Genomic DNA, 24327 nt, shown 5'->3' with positions numbered 1-24327 from the left:
ATAGAGATAAAAGACAAACCCATGAAGAAGCTGATTATATAATGCTCCAAAATCTTGAAGGTTTTTGTATTTTCTTTTTCATAACCTAAAATGCCTGTGATACTGTGGTTCTTGTGCCTATAAATCAATTCTTTTTTCTTATGTGAATGGTTTCATTATTCAGTTTGTATAATGAATAAATCATTATAAGGATATGAAGTTAAAACACAATGGCTGTTACATGGCAGCAAAACTTCACTCAAGAAGAAAATATGAGCTAGAGAGATGGCTCAATCAGTAAAATGCTTGCTGCACAAGCACTAGGAATTGAGTTTATATCCACAAAACCCATTAAAAAAAAAAAACAGCACGACGGTGTATGCCTCTGATTCCAACACTGTGAATTCTGGAGGCTCAATGGCCAGTCAGTCCAGCCAGTAGGTATGCTACAGGTTCAACGAGAAATCCCGTCTCAAAATAAAATAATAAATAAATAAATGAAGTAGGAAGTCAAGGGTGATACAGAAGATAGTCTTATGCCTTGTAAACACCCCCCCACACACACACACATGGGTGGGTATACCCACGTGTATTCAATAACACACACACTTAAAACAACAGTTAGCTGAGTACTGGAGCAATTGTTTAGTATGTGAGAGGCCATAAACTTGATTCCAGAACCACAAAGAAAAGGAAGAACAAGAGAAGACGACAAGGACAGGAGAGGGTAGAATGAAGAGGAGTAAGACAGGAGAAGGGAAAGAAGGAGGAAGGAGAAGGGGAAAAGTGGGAGGAGGGAAAAGAGAAACAGGTGACAGATGGGGAAAATAAAAATGGCATTCAGTTATGAGTTAGTTAAAAATCAGATTAAACAATAATGATTTTGATAAGGCTTCACCAAGTCAGTTATAAATGGCATGTGGTGGACAACTAGGAAATAATCCATATTGATTAATTGTTTAAAAATGTATATTCTCCAATCATCACTTCTTATAAAACAAATGAAAGTGGACATCCTTAAGGCTGTAATAAACTATAATTGAAGCCAAATAATACTAACAGGCTTCTGTCCTCCAGCTGCCCTAGAAACTTCAAACTTTCCCGTAATATTTGATTCCAGCTGACACCGTTTCTCAGTTTAAACAGTGCGAAGGGAAAAGAAAATCTTCAAAACAAGTGATCATTTCCAGAGAAATAGCTGATGGGAGATCAGTCAGCAACATGCCTGCCACCATAGCACATGGGCCTAGGCTCCCTGCCCAGGGTCTTGTTAAAAGCTGAGTGTAGTCATTGCTGTGTGTAACCCTAGTGCCAGAGTGAAGAGACAGGTAAATCCCTGGAGTTTCCTGGTCAGACATTCTTGTCAATCACTGAGCTCCGGGTTCAGTGTGAGACCTTGTCTCAAAAAATATGGTGGAGAGCAACAGAGGAAGACACCTTGATTCCAGTCTCTGGGTTCTTCCCGTGTGCAAAAGTGTTCACGCACGTTTACACGCACAAACAAACTATTTAGGGATGCACGCTAAATGAATAAATAGAACAGGCTTGAGAACTGTTTCCTCATAAAAATAAATATATAACCAAACAGGAAGAACCTATCCTACTCTGCATCCAGATTTCCTTATTGCCAACTTAAATCGGTCCTGTGTTGAAGGCTAGTGTATTTTTTTCCATTCTTTCTAAAAGTGAAGATCCTTTTATGTTCAACGCAAGCATGGTTTTTCCTCATAAACATTTATTACAAGTCAATGGAGCATGTAGCTATTACATAAGAATTTAAGCCTCTTTCTTTAAAGGACAGAGGAAAACAGTATCAGAGCTTGATATTTCTGTCAGGTTGTATCTAGCTTGTCTTTTAACGTATCCAACCGCTATGACAACGTGATTCACTTCTAGACTGTGTCTGTCTGGGAAAGTTAAAGTTCAACAGGACTGGAATTCAAGGTTGCATATAAGCATGTTCATGAGCTTCTACAGACAGTGCTGTTGAAGGAAAAGATCAGCAGCTGCCGAGCAAGAAAATGTGGATCTCGGGTAACACCTGTGGCCTCAATAGAGGTCACTGGCTTTTAAGCCTTAAAGAAGAAGTTAAAGAGCATTCAAAACCACCTTCACTTGGCTTTAAGGAACAAAAATACTTCCAGTAAACCCATGAAGTGGCTTCACTTATTTGGCTGAAAGACATTAGTGAGATGAATCATCTCTTTTTATGATATGATGATCTCTTTTTTGATGATGATGTTTGTGCCCACACCTAAGTCTTTATTACCTTTTAAGATATAAAAAAAAAAAGCTTCAAGAATTAGAGAAGTTGGTTATATAACACTGCTAAATTTTCTTCCTTCAACATAAGTAATCTGGGACCTGGGAATGGTTAGGAGTACAACTGACTTTGCTGAGCATGATCGACTTGAAAACTCAGCAGGGCCCAGATTTTCTCAAGGGATAGACATAGCATATTTGACAACAATCATCACCTGCAGAGTGACTTCGCAGGCACTCTTCATCCGAAACAACCACCCCAAACCCTTGCCTCATCCCTCGTCATTAATCCATTTTCAAATTCTCCCATATTCTTTCTAAAATTAAAAGCCAATATGGGTACTTACATTTTCAACTGGAAATTGAAGAACCAGACCCTGTAGTTTTAATAAATTTTATATAAAATATAATTTGAAGCTCACAACTTGGTCAACGTTCAAAAATTTATGTTATTTGTGCAATATCATACCATTACCACTGATACTCTTGATGTCTATAATTATTTCCATATTTGACCTTTGAACTAAGAGTCACATCATGCTCAGAAAACATTAATGGCAGACACCTCATTTCAACAGAAGTTAGAATGGATGTCAAAAAGACTTCAACAAATTAAATTTTATATATCTAAAATTCTTCCTTTAAAATGCATTTTTTCTCCTTACATTTGGACATATTCGACTACAAGAATAGACCAGTTTTATTCAAACAAACTTTTAAAAAAATGAATCCAGTTTGAACCAGCAACTAAACTTTACAAAGAATTGGATTTTCTATCTTACGTTTGAAAAGACTTACAAAATTCAAACATCTAAATAGTTGTTTCAGTGAAAGTTTCTAGAGTCCAAGACGGTATCCAACTCTAAAGAAAAGAAGAATGAGATGTAGCAAATGGGATACAGACAACTCGCAACAGCAAACACCACCTTATCTCTCAAATAGAGACTGAAACCTCGTGTGGAAATCCTACATTCTTGTGGTTTAAGGAGAGTCATTCCATGCCAGCTGAAAGACATTAATACAAACCACTGATGTTTGTCAGGTGCTCCCCTTAGACATTATGAACTATGAGGGAAGAAAAGAAAAGATATTTTTCACTTTGTCTACTTCAATGTATTTTTTTTTTTTTTTTTTTGGTTTTTCGAGACAGGGTTTCTCTGTGGCTTTGGAGCCTGTCCTGGAACTAGCTCTTGTAGACCAGGCTGGTCTCGAACTCACAGAGATCCATCTGCCTCTGTCTCCCGAGTGCTGGGATTAAAGGCGTGGGCCACCATCGCCCGGCTTCAGTGTATTTTGAAAATGGAATTTGAAAATCATGCTTCTCCAAACCAGAATATCGGACACAGCTCAAAACGCCCACGTAACTTAGAAGGTAACATGAGCCAGGAATATCAGTGGGGTAGACAAAAGCAGCCTCATGACCCTAACTCATCAGCTCATCTCTACCCGCAGGTACTACTTTTTACTTTCAAGTTTCATATCAAACCCTCTTTGCTTAGGGCACCATCATGCACCTTGAAGTCAGGGATGGCAGGGTGGTAGGCAGGCACACAGGCAAAGCACACCGAGGAAGGAGCTGGACGAACAAGGAGAAACTAGAAATCTGCCAGAACAACTGTTAGGCTGTCTCCCTCCAGCTGAAGGGAGCTTCCCAAGTTTCACTAAATGTGGTTACTTGTAATTTGAAGTCATGAAATTGAAAACTTTATCAAGAGAAAAGGGAATCAGGTCAAAAAAAGGCATCGTCTAAAATTATTTCTTTTTTTTTTTTTTTTTTTTTTTTTTTTTTTTTTTTTTTTTGGTTTTTCGAGACAGGGTTTCTCTGTGGCTTTGGAGCCTGTCCTGGCACTAGCTCTTGTAGACCAGGCTGGTCTCGAACTCACAGAGATCCGCCTGCCTCTGCCTCCCGAGTGCTGGGATTAAAGGCGTGCGCCACCACCGCCCCAACAAATCTTAATTTAAAAATCTATTTTTAATCCCAGAGATATAAAATGCTTTACTCTGAATACATAATTCATTTCATTTTGCCTTTACTACATGTTACTTTTAATAGATAGATAGATAGATAGATAGATGATAGATACCTGTCTTTAAGAATTTCTAGGGCCATAGAAATAAATTTGACCATATAAGACAATATATTGAAAAAAAACGTATCCTAGAAACCATTGTCAAATTCAGCTTTCTAATTTCTAACAATACACGCAATCAAAATCCATATACTACTTACTCCTTACACCATTCCCTTGGTCCCATTGCCAATACAGGAAAGAAGTTATTTTCATAAGAAATGCTATGTCACAGTGTTTAAGTTTATCACAGAGAAAATTGTATAGTATATGAAAGTGTAAAGAGAAGTAGGCTCTAGGTGCTGAGTATTTCCTAAGCGAGTAACCTGCTGTTAAACAAGTTTCCTTAATACCTACAACATGGCACAGGCATTCGAAGTCACACTTCAGAAGGGACTTCTGTATATGTAAGGGGTGTATTTGACATTGACGTTAACTCCAGTTTTCCTTCAGGAAGGAAAACCCTTCTCTTATTGCTTTCTGCAAACGTTTCTTAATGACCTTCAGGAGTGTCATGCCATGGCGCTATGGTAATTAGAACCTGCTGCCTGCTAAGAGACACAAACACTATATAACATCTTTCACATCTGTGCTGTGTTCAGTTCCCCCAAACACTTGACTATCGTGTCATAATGTGCTGTGTAACACGGATATGACTAGAACATATTTGTGTTTTCCCGGGTACCGAGTAGTAACATGAATTCCTATATAAGGTTGTAAAGGAAGAGAATACAGGAAAGAAGGAAACTGCCATCTTTCAAGATTTTAAAAATAACACAGTGACCTTCATGTTTAAATTCTTTTCTTAACTTCCTCTTATGAATAGGACCTGTGTTGAAGAAGATTCAGGACTTTAAAAAATATATAGTAAGAATATAGACCAATTTCAAGCTCATGAGTAGACTTCCATGAACAATGCTCTGTTACTTTAACTTTCTTTAAAGAATCAGAACAATATCATGAAATAATTATATTTTTTTATTTGCTAAAAAATTTCAGTTAATAATAGTAATAGGTCTTCTTAATGACTTCCTGATTAAAAAAAAAATCTTCTACCTCAAACAGAAATTCTACCCAACAATCAGTCAAGTTCCTACAAACTTTGCAACAATGACCAAAAACAACACATATCTTTCTCCTCTCAAAAAGAAGCAGGGACGAAAGCAGTGGTCAATCAAAGGTTCCAGCTGACCAATGAAACACAGCCTCATTACTGCGTACCTATTTACTAAGCATCCTATAAGCACTACAATAATGGATAAAGGGACAAACCAACATGCCTTGCAAGCCATGTACTGTATGCTCAGCAAATCCCCCCATCTCTATGTCATTGAACTCCATTTAGCATGTATACTTATAAACATAAATAATACAAAATATTACTCTTTAATGGTATCTACAGTGTCACTACCAACAATATTAAACACTACTATATAGTATTTACAGCAGTACTTATACTCTAAGCATTTATGTACCAGATGCTAAGCATTGCACCTGCCTTTTCTTATGCAATCTTCAATGCCTAAATTTCATTTCAAAGATTAGATTGTCTCAGAACATTAGTTTACCCAAATCCTAAATGCATAAAAATGCCTGAACATGTTCTTTGAATTTGAGGCCAGCCTGGTCTACAGAGCTAGTTCCAGGACAGCCAGGGCTACAAAAGAAACTTTGTCTCAAAAAAAAAAAAAGCCTGAACCATTATTTAAATTCATCTCCATAGAATTCTAAGTTTTTGTAATAAGAAAGTACAAAGAAATCTTTATTCTTCCTCTCCAGAATTAGTTCTGGGATTTTAAAAATTGTTACTATGGCAAACTCAGTAGTTAGCAGGATGGACATGAAAAAACACTGACTAGAAGTTAGAAGATCGGTTTTCCACATTCAGTTTTGCTCTGAGTACACGAAGACTGTAACAATCCCTTTAGTCTCTGTGGCACATCACAGTACTACTGTCTTCCCTCATGTTTCCACAGGCTGACTAATTCTCAATAGAAGGATCTAGGGCCTCTGCTGCACGTGAAACCAAACAGCCTTCAGAATCCACAAAGCTCGTTCCCTGAAGTCACATTTAATGCCATTTAAGCTATCAAAATGAAATGCTGGTTCTATTGCTCCTGGAGAGTTCATTTATTTGATTCCCAAGGACATGAAGAAAGTATAAGGATCACTGAAGAACATTATTCGAAACAAAGGTAGTAGGGCTGGAGAGACGGCTCAGGGGAAACGAGCACTTGCTCCTCATCCAGAGGACACAGGTTTGATTCCTAGCATCCACATGGTGGTTCACAACCTTCTAACACTCTAGTCCCAGGAAATCCAATGCTGCCTTCTGACCTCTGTGGCCACTAAAGATGTAAGTAGCACACAGACATACAGGCAGACAAATCATTCAAAAACAAAATAAAATAAATAAATATTGAAAATATTTTCAGAATAATATAGTAGTCTTTACGTTTGATCAAGTACTTATTGACAAAGATAAAGGTATAATACATAATATATAAACAAACATCCAAAAAATCCCATTCAGGACCATTGTGAGAGGATGCATATGAACCTCAGTTAAGGACAGAGAATATAGGCTTCCGAGAGAGCCCAGCAAAGACAGACACTCCCTACCAAACCTGGTGGCATCAGCTTTATCTCTCCAAGGCATGCATACGTTAGCAGGAAAGAAACCACTCTTACAAACTGTCTTCCACACATGTGCCACAGCTTGTGTCTCCCCAACCCCAAGACACACGCATACAGTCTACATACAAAAATACAAGAGAATCCCATGTGTAACACAGTCTATGTGAGAGCTCTGAATAATAGAAGGAATGAGCAGAATGCGTTTTTCCCTGTCACTCCAATGAGGGCTCCGACTGGACTTTGACATTTCTTAGCTACCGTGATCTGCAGAATATTATCTAACCACTGTGAGCCTAAGATTTTCAAATTTTATTGTGTTGGAATTCTTATCTTTTATGATTGTTACAAAAATTCAATTAAATATAAAGATTGGATACGTTTAAAAACAAATGTGCCAAGAACTGTACCTGTGACTTTGTGTGTGACCAATAAATGGTAGCTGTTGTTACAGGTTAAACTGAACAAAACAGCTGATATCTAATTGTTACTGACTCACAAAAATGGCAATGACGCGTGGTCCACCTTGATACTGCCGTGCATAGATACAGGTGAGCCCAAAAACCAATGGGTCAAGTTCTGTCACCAGACGAACACATAAAGAAAACATGTACAGTGAAATAGTATTCTGTGTTTAAACAAAATACAAGGCAAATCCTGTCACTCGCACAACGTGATGGGCGAACCTGGAGATTAATATGCAAAGTGAGACAAGTAAGGCACAGAAGGACAAACGGAAGGACAAACACCACCAGATGCTCTGACTTCTGTTGGGAATCTAAGAAAAATCAACTCGCAGAAGCAAAGAACAGAATAATGATACCCAGGACAGAGGCAATAGGTAAAGCTAGGGTTCAAAAATGCAAATTTTCAGCTATTTAGGAAGTAACTGAAGATTTTTGGGAGATCGAGATATATTAGACATTATGATGACTATAGCAACTAACTATCATATTCTTGAGCACTGCGAAAAAAGAATTCTGTTCTGACCTTAAAAATGATACAATAGGCCGGGCGGTGGTGGCGCACGCCTTTAATCCCAGCACTCGTGAGGCAGAGGCAGGCGGATCTCTGTGAGTTCGAGACCAGCCTGGTGTACAAGAGCTAGTTCCAGGACAGGCTCCAAAACCACAGAGAAAACCTGTCTCAAAAAACCAAAAAAAAAAAAAAAAAAGATACAATAATGTATATATCAAATATCTCATTGATCCATTCTATATATAACAATATGTTGGAAAAATAAATATATTCAGTTTTTATCTGTTAGCTAGTTTTAAAAAAAGCAAGAAGGAAAATTCATTGCTAGAAACACTGGGCTATATTCCAAGAGCATGACTAGGAAGTCAAGAGTCTATAATTCAGTTTCTCAGCTACAAAACAAAAAACTGAAAAACCTCTAATTCGTGGTTTAATTTAAAAGATTAAATAATTAATCAATGAAATGATCTATCTATGGTCTAGATTCCACTAGTCTTCAATGACGCAATGTTATTGATATTACTACTTCCATCACAAAATGAAGAAAACAGATTTGAAAATGTTTAAGATCATCTCAGCTTCCACTTTAATGCGGTTTTGTATATTTATAAAAATGAATGATGTGGTAGATACATAGCAGAGGTTAAAGATTTAGCCCTAAATTTCCTATATGTGGAATTAGGAGTAATTTACATAAAATATTTCATACTTCTTTAACAATTTCAGAAGAATCAAAAATAAGCTCAAGGCCGAAAATATATTTTACCCCGAAAGCAAGTCACTAAGCTTCCTCAACTGTCATATGTGTTCAAGTATCATTTCATATAAAATAAAAAGCTAGTAGCCACGCAGTGTGGAGTTTAATGTGTTCTTTTTCTTTGATTTCGGCTATTATTATTGTTTATGCATGTGTAGATGTGTGTGATGAGGGAAGGTGGAATGTGCCACAGCATGGGACTGGAGGTCAGAGATTCCGCATGTGCAACCAAAGCTCTAACTTAAGTTGCCTAGTGTATATAGCCATCTTGACAGTCCAATTAATGCTGTTTATTCCAGCGGGGCTAAATATGGCCTGAGAATCAATAGGTTAAATAGTGTTCAGGCCACTGATTCAGTAGACTACAGTGAATGAACAACTTCAAACTCCAATTTTTTATTTTGGAAAATAAAAAAGGAAATCTACGATAAGGCATGCAAACACACGGTACCACCGGTACATGGCTGTTATCACAGTACTCAAAAAAAAGGATCACTGGGTCATGGCTACACAGTGACTCTGAAGCCATGCAGTCTCAGAAAAAAAATAAATGCCAAAATTTGCTATCTAGTAAGAGCAGATAAAGAACATGTGACTGATGTCAAAGTAATGTAATATAGACCCTCTCACTGGTCAGTGACCAGGGTCTCCCATTTCAACATCAACAAAAACTCTTGCCTACAAATATCTCTGAGCTGAAAGCTCAATCCATGCGTGGCTAAGTCTAGACAGAGACTTTTATAATTTATAAAATAAGGGGAAAAGCTAATGATTAAGCCCTTTTGGGTTGGAAATTCAAAGAACATATATTTCCTTCCTCAGCAGATTCAAAGCTGTGAAACTAACACTGACTTGAAACCCAGGTCTTTTCACCTGAGACCACAGACCCCATTGGGAACAGGCAGAGAGCTGCCTCCTAAAACATTATGGAATAGCCCTAGGCACCAAGAGATGGTAAATGCTCTTGGCTATCACTAGAGATTTAAAAAGAGTCAGAACACTCACAACAACTTTCTTTCAACATGGAAATCTCAGTTAAGGCTTTCCAAAGGAAAAGATCACTGCAGTAGATGTCAAACATATTTGTGGGAAAAAGGAGGGAAAAAAAGTTCTCATCATAGCCTAAGAACAATTACAGAGATAATATTTTGCACAAAGAAATTAATTTGTAGAGAATACAATATAGAAAATTGAGACAACTCGATCTGTTATTAGAAGATATATATTTGATTCACATTATATTATTCATAGCAATTTAAAAAAAAAAAACACCCTTGACAGGTGACAGCACTCAGGGCACTGTGTATCTTAGGCAAGCACTGGACCACAGAGCTACATCACTCGGTCCAGATTCTTTTTTTTTTTGACACATGATACATTAGAAAGAAATTGTGTTTATGAAATCTAATACTATAAACAATGACTTTATACCAACTAAAGGCACAAACCTAATTTTCTCAGGGTGGCTCATAACACATTGGTATTCATTATTGTGGTGGGAAAAAAAGTAACCACATTTTACATCCTTAAAAAAAAATAAACGGAAACAGAGTTCACCTTAAACATTCAGAAGTATCCTTTATTTTAAAAGTTGCTATGGGAGAGTTTGTTTGGCTATTTCCAAAATGCAGCTTGTCACAATTAAACATCTCCAAAGGCGTGCATGATCTGATTGGCACATTAATTTGAGCATAAACCAGCCGTGATAAGGTTGCCTCTCAGTCTAGGAACAAATAATCCTAAGAAATCCTACCAAAGCATATCAATCTCACCTTTACTTAATCTTCCAGTGGTCCTTCTCTGTCAGAAGTTTCCTAACCTTTAAATTTGTTCTAAAAACAACCACATGATCATAAAAACAAACACTCCAGTTTTGCGAATTAGTTTTCTCATAATGCTAACCAGTTCTCACCAGCAAGCTTAGATCATGACGCAGAACTCTGAGAAGTATTTTACGGTCCAGACCAATAATTATTACATCCCACACCATCCTATTCAGTGTCAACTTCTGTTCAGTGGAGAAGAAACTAGGAAGACACCAAAATTAAGATCTAGATGAATTGTTTTGTTTTTACATTTATGGGGTATGTGTGTGTGTGTGCACGGAGGGGTTCATGTGTGCATGCCTGCGGGCATGTGTGTGTGGAGGATAACTTAGGAAAGCCATTTCAATCCTTCCACCAAGTGAGTCCTGCGGATTGACCCAGTTAACCAGGTCTAGCAGCAAGCACTTTTCCTGCTGAGCCATCTCATTGGTCCCAGAGACATCTGTAACTGAACGAGTTTGGTGAGTGGTAAGGTCACATGACTATCCAGGTAAGAATATTCTACCTCTAAGGTTGTTACTTGAAATGTCCAAAACAAACCACTTGCCACATCTGGTGATTTGGTATGTTAATTGTGCCTAGGATTAATAAGGAACTGATTTGTTGTGTTTGTTCAGTGATTTTATTAACTTTTATTCTCAAGACAGGGTCTTACTACCATGCTACCTAGAGTTCAAGCAACCCACCTGCTACAGCTTCTTAAGTAATTAAGACTATAGACACTACAGGTACATGCCACAGGCACCTGACTCCTATATTTTAAATTTAAAGTTGATACTGCTCATGTGCGTTATCAGAAAATTTTATGAGTGTGTATTTATGTGTGTGAATCTGCTTATTATCTATAAACTTTGTAAAATCTAAATAAGTCTAGTAATTTTGTGAATCAATATGAGATTATAACTCAAAAGAGAACAGAATGCATACTCTATTACAAATATACAAATATTTGGCAAGATAAACTGTCAAATATCACTTTGATTTTTTTAAATAATGAATATATGTCAAAAGAATGATACTTTGTGTTTACTGAGCTAAAGGTATTTTTCAGTTAATTCCTGCAGCTTTTTACTTTGTCGCGCATTATATTTCTATTGAACAACACTGATAAAAAAATATTAACCAATGGGATGAGTACTTAGGATCAGTGGTTCCTTACAGCTTATGATACCAGGATATCTTTGTTACTACATTTTACAGATAAATGAGAGCAACTGTGCGCTTAATGTTATTATCAAAATGTTTGGAGAATGGGTTTATTTCCCTTAGTGCTTTTTTTTTTCCCTTTTTGGTATGTGTTTGTTTATGTATCTAAGTGAGTGTGTGATCTGTAAGCTTCTGTCTCTGAGTACATGAGTCCATGTATGTAGATACCAGATGTCTGGCTCTATCCCTCTCATTGCCTTGGGACAGGGACTCTCACTGACCTGGAGCTGGGCTAACATCCAGCAATTCTCAGTGTTCCTGCTGTGTCCGCTTCCCACAGCACTGGGGTTTTAGAAGCTTGTGGTTATTCCTTACTTTGTATGTGTCTGCTGGGCATTTGAACTCGGGAATTCATGCTTGCAGGACAAGTGCCATCTTCCAGTCTCCATTTGCGTTTTAAAGCAATGGAAATGATTTCTAGAAACATCACCATGTTCTTTTGTTTGTTTTGTTTAAACCTATTGTTTACCTGAAGGTGACTTAAAACATCACAATACCTGTACAGCCCTCAGCATTTCTAGATTCCTGTCATCGTGGAACTGTTTCACATATATAATTTTAGCATATTAAACAAGTAATATGAAAAAGATATAAAACATGGAGACCAAAATGTGCATTTTAAAATTAATTGTATCTCATTGGTGCACCGTATTTGTAATAGAGAAGAAACTGTAAGTTCTTCCGCTATAATACCATACCCCATCTTTGTAAGACGAGAAAGGTAAGCCCAGAAAGACTATCGACAAAAGTCACATTACATATGCCTCTACAAAGTACACAGTATTACTATGGATGGAAGTCCTCGTTCATTAGAAACTAATATGTAAATTGAAATATCTATTACAAATAGCTTAGATAATTAATACTACAGAATTCACAACAGGTAATTTTCAGAAAGTGAGAAGTGCCAAGAAAAACCATTCCTTTCTACAAGTTTTGTTGAAATGTTGAAGCCTGCATAGGTAGCTCAGAGGTCCACCCACTATGATTAGTCTGGAGTTTCCAAGAAAGCTAAGGGAGTAGTTGAGTCTTTCATTCATGTATCCAGTCCCTGCCATGCACTAATAATTCTTGGACTTCTCTGATTTGTAACATCATTGGCTCAAAAGCACTAATGCAGAATGAAGATAGAAAAGTGGATCATGCTTTAATATGTCCTTCAAATATGTTGGATTTTGTCTATTCCTTTGTGCATGTGCTTGAACACGCCATCTTAATCATATTTGATTTGCCACCAACATCAATTTGAAGTTAAATTACACAGCATGCAAGTACATAAAGACTACCTTGTTGGATTTTTATAAAATTAGTTTGCTAATTGTTAAGTGTTGTCTCTGTGTTAGAGTAAAAATCCAAAGAGGAATTATGGTTTTTGCAGATCATAGATTTATATAGTAACAAAAGCATCCTAATCAGAAGACATTCTGCTAGTGTAATTCTCAGGATTTTTTCCAAGTGGTCCCCCAAGTTATGTTTTAAGAGAAATGAGCCTCACATTTAAATATTTATAACTTATTAATTCACTTTGAGCAGTGAGTTTTCAAGAAATGGGTATGAAAGGCTGAACATTCTTGGGAATTCATGGGAGAAAAGTTTCTTAATTTTTTTATTAGACTACAGTTATTTGCTTGTTTTTGTTTGCTTATGGGGTTTTGTTGCTGGTTTACATTAGAGTGGTAAGGCATTTAAAAATCAGTGAAGATTTTAATTCCTGTGTCCATTTAAAAAGCAATTTGAAGGACAGTCCTGAATAACTAGATCAAAGTTGGACGGATGAAAGAAAGGCAAGCATGTTAAATTCAGAATTCTTCAATAAGAGGTCGTTTGTTGTTTTTTTTAAAACTATTTTTCTGAACCCAATACTTAAAAATAGAGCAATTAAATGTTAAAAGATGTCATCATCAATGACAAATACAGTGGTCTGTTTTGTAAAATAACCATTAGTTGAACTTAACTGCAGGGTTGGCATGTGCTAATGACTGGCTCTGGGTACTAAGGCTAGTTACCCTGAGCTCATCTCAAGTGATGTTAGTTTTTTAGATAGTTACATATTTATAACAATCAAAGCAGTAAGTCTCCTCTTTCGAGTGACGATGATAGATCGGCTGCCCTGGGATTATACAACACATTTCTAATTTTGGTGGTGGCATACAAAAATTCTGTCTCCTTATACAGAGTAAGATGTCCTTGAGGAATCCTGACATTTACAGGGTCAGGTAAGGTGGACACGGAACGGGAGAGGGACGTGAGAAACACAACCAAGAGAAACATCAACATGAAACAAACCACAGCAGAGGCTTGTATGATAGTGTCCTCAGACGAAACCATATCCAGCCAGTCACCTAAGGCCACCAGCCGAGACCTACCCAGAAGTAAGTAACAGCTCACTTTGTGAGTGTTAGTAGAACAGCTGAAATGCTCTGGACAGACTTGGGTGCAGGCAGAAAGCCTTGCTAAGTGTAGACTAACATCCTGTTGTAGGTTGGTGCTCCTGGAGAAGCAAACCCTTCAGGGCTCCTTGGTGCAGTTTACAAAAAAGCAGCAATTTCCTGCAGGCACCAATAGCCTGGTCTGACAGGTTCATTCGCCCCACTTTAGCAGATACTACCCCTGGTCCTTAGAGAACCGCTTTCTGAGAGAAACGTGTTTACACAAGTAAGACTCTGAGAAATGGGCAGCCTGACAAAGCTCTGTAGCTGTCTGCTCCCTTAAACCCACTCCTCCAGGTCACCCCAGTTTCACTTACGCCCAACATCTCATGGATGTAGTAGTATTCCGGCCCTTGGTTGTACAGCAGGAAGGTTTTCCAGAAAAGCAGGACATTTAGGGACAGCCAAATGAGCTAGAGCAGTAAAGGAGAGAATCAAAAATTACAAAAAAACCACAACTCCATAGAAGCCCTGTACATGCAACCTCAGGATTCACCGAAAGCATGCTCAATCAGAAAAGCCACTCTGAGGACCCTCATTTGACCTTACCCAGACTCTGCACCTGAAATAAAAGTTGGTGGCAAATCCACCCCTGAGCAAACTGAGACTAAGATATCAGACATCGCCACCATGGCAGAAGGGAACTAAAGCAACTGGAAGAGTAAGGGAGGCAAGCCTTTGAAAGGCTAAGGAAAAGCCGCTTTGGCTTCCCCTTCCTCCATGTAGACTCTCCATCACTCTGTAGTGAAGTTCGTCTAGGTTGAGCAGAAAGGAGTTATCTTCAGTAATGCGTAAAGTTGAGACTAGGTGAAAAAGTCTGAAACAACTCTCCCCCTCCCCCATGCCCAAACTTCCACTTCTTTTATGCCACCCGTGCACACTCCAAGAATGAATCAAACTCGCTGCGAGACAGACAGAGCGCCAAGCCAGCCTGGCCCGCCATCCTACCAGGCAGAGGTGTTTAACCCCTTCGTTGGCCAGCCAGCTGCTCCAGGACACCGCCATGCCGCCGGCGCCCGGGTGCTGCGCTCCGCTCCGTGCGTGGGGCTGAAAGGGGCGAGTTGAGGCCGGGGCAGCGGTTGCCGGGGCGAGGCCTGCAGGGGGGCCGCGGGGGACCGAGGGTCAAAGGCTGGACCGAGTCCGGAGGCCGGGCAGGAGGTCTCCGCCCCGGCTCCCACCCGCGCCGCGCCCTCGCCTCCCCGCGTCCCCCCTGGCCCCGTGCGCCGCCCCGTGCCGGCTCCTTTGTCTCGCGCGAGCCTGTTGTTGTGGCGGCTCAGGACGTCCCGGGTGGGAAGGTGGAGGCGTCCCCTGCAGCTCCCAGCCCCGCCTGTCCAGCTGCAGACGACACCCCCGCCCCCAGATGTGGGAACGAGAATCGGAAATGTGGGAAGGATCTCTGCATCCAGGCGCGCGCACACCTACTTTCTTAGGAATGATTCTGTCCCCGTCCCCCTCCCCCTCAAAAAAAAAAAGTTCAGCAGAAAGAAGGAAACTTGGTAAGGAAATTTGAGCGGAAGTAGCCTTCTGTGTATTAGCGTCCTCTGTCCCGCCAGTCCTAGGTGAGCGGCCCTACCTACAAACAAATACCACTTCACAGCTGTAGGCCAGTCTCTTCTTTGCTTCTCCTTTCTCGCTGGCCCATCCCATCTTATCTTGAGATAAAGCTTTCTAGACTTTGCTAACCACAAATCAGGCCGGCAAAGCGTTAACACTGACGTCATTATCGGGAGTTTTAGGGAGGCCCGGATTCCCTCTAGGAGTGTACTCTTTACGCTGCCTAATTGCAAAGCCAACTTAGTAAAAAAGAAAACTTCTCAAACTTATACCAGAAATTCAAGGAACGCTAAGGAGGGTGCAGTGGGCATAGTTAATTAAACAGTTAACCGCATGAAATAATGTGGGTAGCATAATCGATGTTCAGTGACTATTAATATACTTCACAGGTGCCAGAAAGTCATTTGACATGCCTGACTTAATCGTGTGATTTGCAAGATTTTTCTTTTAAAATAAAATTCGTTTTATCACACTGGCCGTGGCATATAGTTGAATCTAAATTTTAATAAAATCATGTTCTCCTTACTTCATAGAGTGTCCTTATTTGAGTTAATTTAGGAAACCGTATAATGATTTCAGTCTTCAGTTGGAAAACAGCTAGAAAAGATCCATATCAGGTCTTGGTTGACTTCCACACACGTGTCTTTCCATCATCTCATTTTAATATATAATCTGTCGCAAGCATGAGTGAATCAGGAAACTTCCCCAGCTGGAGTTTGGGACCATATTATATGTAAGTCATTACCAAAGTCTTATTGGCATTGTCATACCTAAGGACGCAGGGAAGTCACACGTGGAAACCCCCAGCAGTGCCGCCTCTGAAAAAGACCAGGCATGTGCCTCTTGTGCTCTCATTCAATAAATGGGGCCAGGCCTATAGGAAGTCAAAGTAGTCATGTCTGCAATGTGCTGAGAAGACCAGACGGTTTGAAAGATTAATTTCATAAAAGACAAGTTTTAAAGGCTCAGCTACTTTCAGAAAAAAATAATAACAAGGACAAAAACATAAAAGACATCATTTCTAGATGACCATACTAATCTAAACATGTTGCTGCTAAATTTCAGACACTGACCTTTGCATCTGTACCAAAGTTCTCATTGGAACTCTTTCTGGAGCTTACCTCCTCTAAAGATGAAGAAACAAAAGCTAAAGAAGATTTTTTTACTTACATTAATTGTGTAAAAAGGGTAGCCAATACTCAACCTGTAATCCAGAGAATGCTGCACCCAACAGTTGATTATTCGAATCACTTCTATTGTTTTGAGGTTATAGAATCTAAGTGCTTTCACTGACATGCAATGAAACAAAAAATACAACACAACAGCAAGCCATCCCCAGGGGACAGAGTTACTAATGTGTTATGTGAGAACAACCATTGACCAGGTTCTTTGCAATGAAATTGTCTCTAGGCCAGAAGGTTCAATGAAAGTAGCTTCTGCTATCTGGAACTAAAAAAATATGGTAATATGATTACTAAAGCATTAAGACTTGACTTCCATTTCCTACACCAAGGTAAAAAACTATGAATGGAGCCTAATTTTTAATCTCAACACTGGGGAGCAGAGGCAGAGATATCCCTGAGGCTTACTGGCCAACCAGTTTAGCCCAGTCAGCAGTGAACTCCAGTTCAAGGAGTAACCCTCTCTTTAAAAAAAATACGGTGCAGGAGCAGTGTCATGAAGAAATGAGAAAGTCCAAAGTCAAAGGCCACTCTATCTGCTAAGTCAACACTTACCTTTGTTTCCACAGCTATGCCCAGAAGAACGCTAGAGGAGACAAAGCACCCAAGTGAAAGTTGAGATTTATCTATGTTCAAGGTTATCTGTGAAACTTGCTCCTCCAAATCCGAAGCATAAGCTTGCAAAGGCCACTGCAGAGAAGAGAGAGACAGTGTCCCAAGGGAAAAGGGGAAAGCTGAGATTGGCAAGGATAAGAAAAAATCCTGTAAAAATGGACATGCAAAAGCTGAACAGCACAGAAAGCTGAGGGGCTTGGGGTGTCCAGGAAACTGTCTGAATTTTTGGTAGCTGTGTGCTTCTGGTGACTATAGAGTTTGAAATACTATTGTTATCAAGTGTTATGCAAATGCAGAACTTTGATTTGCTGCTTTGTTTTAAGCCATGCTGTTAACACACAGAACACACTTTATTGCTTGCAGGGTGGGAAATGTGTTGCTAACAAAATGTCTACCCAGTTGTATTGATGTGGAAGAAACACCTTATTCTCCATGTTTTGAAAGGTTCTTCTTGTATCCCAGGTGGCATTCTCTGATGCTGATACATTTGGCCACCTTAGCACAAAATGCTTTGTGGTGTAGGAAAACTCAAAACTTATTTTTCATGTCTCCCTTACCCTCTACCATTAAGAGATTTAACTCCTTTAAAATAAGATACTTGTTTGGAACTGACCTCCTGAAATCCTTTGAACTAATGTGTTAAGTGACTGAATTTTGCAGGGACAGAACTGAGATGATCGTCCCCAACAGGCAGCAGCCCTTTCTCTAAAAGACTATGGTTTTTCAAACTGATAATTCTTCTCACTGCATTTCCTCTCCTGGAAGCCAATCGTAGCTTCTGAAAAGTTGTTGAACAAGGCTTGCCTGTAATGTCTGCCTTCATTCTGAACATCTCCTGTTCAGAGCATCAGTTACAGATTCCACTGGATTTTGTAGTCCACCTAAAAAGGGAATTCGAAAGTACCTAAATTGTGTTAATACTTGTCTGCCCATGTCTGGCCTGAAAAGCCATAAACATTTGTGACAGGTGTGTTTAATAAAGTTGAATACAGTTTGACTTATAAAATAAAAGTGATGGAGAACAATCAAGAAAGACAGCAACCTCAGGCCTCCCCAGACACACAGAAGCATGCACACACACACAGAGCGCACACATGTGCATGCATAGTAATGAAAAGAGAGTTCTGTAGCTCCATCAGTGTGTTTTAAATATAATGAAAATAATACTTTTTTCCACTTAAAAATTTCACTAGAAAAACTCAGGTGATAAATACCTTTCCTTTTGATTGAAATAGTATTCAGCTTGCAGTGTGACAGTTATCTTGGTATCTACCTATAAAGCCCTTCATGACTAGGGATTGCTCTATTTGTTTGATTTTTTTTAGACAAAGGGTCTAAATTTATTATTATTATTATTATTTTGAAATTTTACGTATCAATCCCAGTTCCCACTCCCTCCCCTCCTCCTGCTCCTTCTACCCTCCCCTTTACTCCATCCCCATCCACTCCTCAGAGAGGCTAAGGCTTCCCATTGGGAGTCAACAAAGTCTAGTACATCACTTTGAGACAGAACCAAAGCCCTTACCACTATGTCTAGGCTGAGCAAGGTATCCCTACAAAGAGAATGGGCTCCAAAAAGCCAGTACACTAGGGATGAATCCTGACTCCACTGCCAATGGCTTCTCAGAGTGTCCCAGCCATACAACCGTCACCCAAATTCAGAGGGCCTAGTTTCGTCCTCTACTGGTTCCCTCTCTGTCAGTCCAGAGTCAGTGGGCTCCCATTAGCTCAGGTCAGCTGTTTCAGTGGGTATCCCCAGCATGGTCTTGACCTCTTTGCTCATATGATTGCTCCTCCATCTCTTAGACTGGATTCTGGGAGCTCAACTTGGCGTTTCACTATGGATTTCTACATCTGTTCCCATCAGATGCTGGATGAAGGTTCTATGATGAAAATTAAGGTAGCTTTTAATCTGATTACAGGGGAAAGCTAGTTCAGGCACCCTCTCCACCACTGCTTAGGGTCTTAGCTGGGGTCATCCTTGTGAATTCCTGGGAATTTCGCTAGTGTCAGGTTTCTTGTTAGCTCCATAATGGCTCCCTTGAGTCTTTTTCCTTGTTCTCTCTTTCCATCCCTCCCTCATTTTATTTTCCTCCCTTTGGCTTTCGAAATATGGTCTTACTGTGTGGCCCTAAGAGGCCATTAAGTTGTTGCAATCTTCCTGCCTCAGCGTCCTGAGTGTTGAGATTACAGATATAAACATAGCTTACATCAATAAAGCCTAGTAAGCCTGGCTTTATAAATGTTCTTGATTTGTCATATTCTACTTGATAAACACAGAGTCATTGTTTAATGTCCTCAGTGGGGGATACATGGGCAGGATTGCTGAAGTTTATTCATCCAGCCTTACTGTACTCCTTTCTGTCTAGGAAAAAAAGCAAGGAGCTTTCATTAAACTGCCTCTTCTTTATAAACTCACAAATTCCTCTAGATGTATGACTTTGCTGTATTTATAATACCCTGGATGTTCTCTATGTGATTCATTTTATGCATCCATGTGTTTATCTCTTTTATAAATTTGGCATTGTTTAAATAAACACCCTGTCTTGTTCAGTTTTAATACAGGTCTTAGCAAGTCTTGACATATTAAATGCACTTATAAAATGTTTATTCGATGGGTGAATGAGACACAATATTGATATCCTCTTTTGCCCTATGTCTTTCTTAAACCCCTTTTTATCAAGTGTTACTTCCTAGGAAAGTAAGAAAGTTTTTCCTCATCTTGGTAACCAGCAACTAGACAAGGAAGGGTGGATAGAAAAATGTACCTCCAGGTGGCTGTCCCCTTTCCCACAGTTAAAGGAGGCATTCGTGACAAGTGGACACTTGCATTCATTTCCTGCTGTTGTTACAAATGACTACAGAGTTCTCCGTTCCCAACCAATATCTTCACTCACACTTCTGAGGTCCAGAGATCTGAAGTCAGCACGACCCAGTCAAGACCAAGGTGTTGACAGGACCATAGACTGAGGTGTCAGGAGAAGATCTGCTCCGTGTCACTCCAGCTTTAGGAGCGAACAGTAATCTTTGACTCGAGTGTGTCTGGCCCTTGTCTGTGCCTCCATTCCCATTGTATTCTCCTTTCCTTCAACTGCCATTATTCTCTGTCCTCTAAAGACACATGCGATGGTGGCCAGAACTCAGCTATATAATGTCCTCATGGCAAGATCCTTAATTTAATCATACCTTGAGAAACATTTTTTTCTTTAAACAATAATAGTTATAGGTTCCAAAAATTGATACCAGGTCTTTTAGGGCCAGTCATTACTCAGTCTACTATTATTGCACTTAAATTAATTGATATTAATTTTCTTTTTCCTTTTTATAATTTTTTGGGGGACCGAAGATGTTAGCCTTAGATTTTGACTTTTGAAGAAATCCATTTTAAGCGATAAAAATGTAACACTTCCAAATAGTATTTCTTTTAGAAACCCACAAAATACATATCAGAAGTATAATTGACAGAGAAGAATTCTTGAGTTTACTGCTTTTATTAGCAAAAGTCTTATTGCCAAGACACAGTAGTATTAAAACTCAGGAGGAAAATGGTGTGTGTGTTTTCCCAAAAGGACAAAAGAAGGAAACAAGGAAAAGCCCATCCCATGTACTGTGTAACTGACAGGGAAAGAAGTAGGAAAAACTGTACCTTATCCTCCTTATCCCTAAGGCCCTTAGCAATGAAGAAATCCCATCAGAAGGCTAGTGAAAATTTGCCTGGAGGCTTTTGAAGAGTGGGGACAAGTTCCAGACAGTGACTCACTGTCATTTCCACACAAAACAAGTGCAGACCACCATGTGAGTCATCTCTCAGGAATGTCTCCTGTGCACTCACAGGGCTGGGGCAGCTCCTCAAGGAACAGAGATGTTGGAAAGGTTCTCATGCCCTAGAGGACCAGTTGCTGTGCTGAAAAACAAGTCTTACAATGTGCCAGCAAGTCGAGAGTTCCAGGGGGAAAAAAAATCAATCAAAACTTCTTGACTAAAATAAAAAAAAAAAAAAATTATAGTCCATTTTTGTTTAGGATGAACTTTTTACCAAACAATTGTAAAAACTTCTGAAATTCATAGACCAATATAATTAACAAAAAGATTATTGGTTCTAAATATATATTAAGATCTAAACATTAGTTTATGCATATAAAATACACACACATTTGTGTCACAGTAATGCACCCGTTGAGTTACAAAATAAGTAAATGAATAACCACCAGCACAGACTAACCAAAATATTCTGTAATTAGAGCAACTTTTTAAACCTAACAGCAAACATACCATCTACAAACTATTGACCATCTTCAACTTTAAAAGAAACTAAATTTTCTCTTTTTTTCCAGTTATTCCACAATAGACTTCGGATCCTTTATCGTTTCATCCCCAAGTGTCTTCCATACAATTGAGGGAACATTCTTCATCTTCAGTTTACAAATGAGTAAACAGAGGTATTAACAGTAATGAACTGGTCCTTGGTGCCTCAGCTCTAGGTAGTAGATTCCCAGAGGCAACTATTCCTACTTGTCCCTCTACATCATTTATTTCATCGTTATTGAGCCAGAAGTTCCATGTGAATTCTATTGCTTTATACCACAAGTATGACTGTGGTTGGCAGTCTCCACAGTCATTCCAGATGTGTACAGATGTACCAGCTGGCCTTCATGTTACCAATCTAGTGCATGTTCTCAGAAGAGAGCTGGGTCTATTGTGCATGATATCTTTCTCTTTTGGCATATTGTTTTCCTAAGCACATCCATTGGCTGAATAATTCCTGAATGCTTGTGGAATTCTATTATTTTTTAATGTTGTAAACTGAAATTTTCCAAAAAGTCAAAAAATATTCCTACCACCAAATTCCACATCTCTTGTTGCACACTTGGACGACCTTGAAATGTTAGGAAGATAAGATGAGTCAGTGTCAATCATAGGACGACAAATGATACTTTCTAAAAATATGAAAATAGGAAGCCAAAATTACTACAACTCATGTTAAATGATAAGATTTTTAGAGACAAGAAAACATCAAAATTTGCCCAGGTATGTGATATGACAGATATTTGTCACCTCAGTAGTTCTGAGGCTGACACAGGAAGTTCATACATTTGAGTACAGTATGGTCTCTGTGTACACAGATGCTGCCTCACACAAACAAACAGCAACACAGAATGTACAAAGGCCTTAGATGGCTTCATTGCTTCCATTGTATTCATGAGGAAAACTGCAGCCCCAAAACTTCCTCATGTCACTGGGCCTTTCCATAGCCCGATGTCATAGGTTAATATACTTGTTGATGAGTGTCCTTGATTAATGTCCATTTCTCTCTGAAGTTATCAGTTCCCCAAGGATAGACACTACGTCTATTTATATTCTCTTCTATTTCCCCCAGAGTCTAGCACACAGCTGGGAATGTGAGTAAATACTCAGCAATTGCTTTGAGTGAAAAAACTTTAAGCCAGGAAAAAGTCTGACTTACTAAAATTATGTTCCAATAATTCTTCCACAATTAGATGTTTCTGTCCATCTTGCTTCTTTAGTTCCATTTAATTTCCAAACATATCCTGTTTTCTCACATCTTCATCCTTGCCTACATGCTATTCTTGCTTCATGATACATCAATCTGGTGATGTTTGCTGAGTTTTAAAACTCAGAATAAGCATCTTTTATTCATAGAAGCCCTCAGAGCTCTACTCAGCAGGTTCAGAAGCCTCCTCATGAACCTATATCTGTTGTGATGCTGTGTCTCTGAACAGTTAATTTTGATATATTTCTTGATGTATCTTCTGGGTCGTTTCCCTACGTGGGCTGTAAATATTTTGAGAGCTAGAATTTTTTTCTTCTGTACTGAAAGCCTGATGCATATAACTGATCAAAATTAGCCATGAACAAATGGGCAACTACCTCAAACATAAAACAAAGTTCAATTGTTTCCTAAATGCAAACTCAGCACTCATTAAGTTGTACTCTACTTTTCTGAGGGTGTCAAAGGATTTGACTTAGAACTTGCTAGAGAACAAGTTGGAAAATAAGGTAATAGGGTAGGAATGAAAACTGACATTTTTACAGGCTAGAAGTATTCTTGAAACATAGATTAAATGACAATGCTCTAAAAAGTAACTAAGAAATAAGACATTAAAATTTTAGTGATCTTGTGAATGAGTCATGTCTGCCCTAACGATATGCTCATCTTGTGTCTCTTATGAGAGACAGAGACACAGTTCTGTTTTATTCAGGATACAGTATCAAAGCTTGTGGTTTTGTACTTACATAATATTTCTGTAAATATAAGACCCAAAATCAGTCTAGATATCCATCAATAGATAATAAAAATTCAGCACACATACTCAAAGCACTTCTTTCTGCAATAAAGAAAGTCAACATTCCAGGCAGTGGAGATACGTGCCTATAATCCCAGCATTCAAGAGGCAGAGATAGGTTGATCTCTGTGAGTTTGAGGCCAGCCTGGTCTACAGAGCAAATTCCAGGACAGCCAGAGATACAGAGAAAGGCTGAAATAAATGAAAAAGGAAAAAGCAAGGCAACATCATGAAATCTGCAGGAAAATATATGCAACATATGGAACTAGACAACATTATATGAATTGAGGTTATCTGTTCTTTGAAAGACAAAGACTGTGTGCTGTCCCTCATATGAAGATCTCAGCTTTTAAATGTTAAATCTGTATATCTAGATGGTAGTAGATTTTAGTAAAGATAAGGGAAGTAGAAAAGAAGCCATGGTGAAGAAAAAAGAGGCTTTATGAGAAGGAATATAAAAGAATATAATACATGACATATTGAAGTGGAAGAGGGGAAAAAATGAAGTGAAAAGTTACCCAAGGAAAAGAAA

The 24327-nt window shown here is 38.8% G+C and overlaps 1 protein-coding gene across 2 annotated transcripts in view; it reads right to left on the bottom strand.

The window, feature by feature from the left end:
• Nox4 (NADPH oxidase 4) overlaps window positions 1–15343 on the bottom strand; it is a 90338-nt gene extending 74995 nt beyond the window's left edge. The window contains exons 1-2 of one of the 2 annotated variants that reach the window (XM_041649700.1): window positions 15089–15343; window positions 14458–14553 (exon numbers count right to left, since the gene is read on the bottom strand). In XM_041649700.1, coding sequence (XP_041505634.1) covers window positions 14458–14553; window positions 15089–15145 — 153 coding nt within the window. In that variant the 5' untranslated portion in view covers window positions 15146–15343. Of the gene's footprint in view, window positions 1–14457; window positions 14554–15088 lie in introns of those variants that run through there. The other variant, XM_041649710.1, reaches the window with a different exon arrangement.
• Between the last annotated feature and the right edge of the window lie 8984 nt (window positions 15344–24327).

Source organism: Microtus oregoni, unplaced genomic scaffold, assembly GCF_018167655.1.
Source record: "Microtus oregoni isolate MIOR12 unplaced genomic scaffold, Mior012 000000F_ref0000247, whole genome shotgun sequence".
Taxonomy (NCBI): Eukaryota; Metazoa; Chordata; class Mammalia; order Rodentia; family Cricetidae; genus Microtus; species Microtus oregoni.
This window is presented reverse-complemented; position numbering and strand designations above follow the sequence as displayed.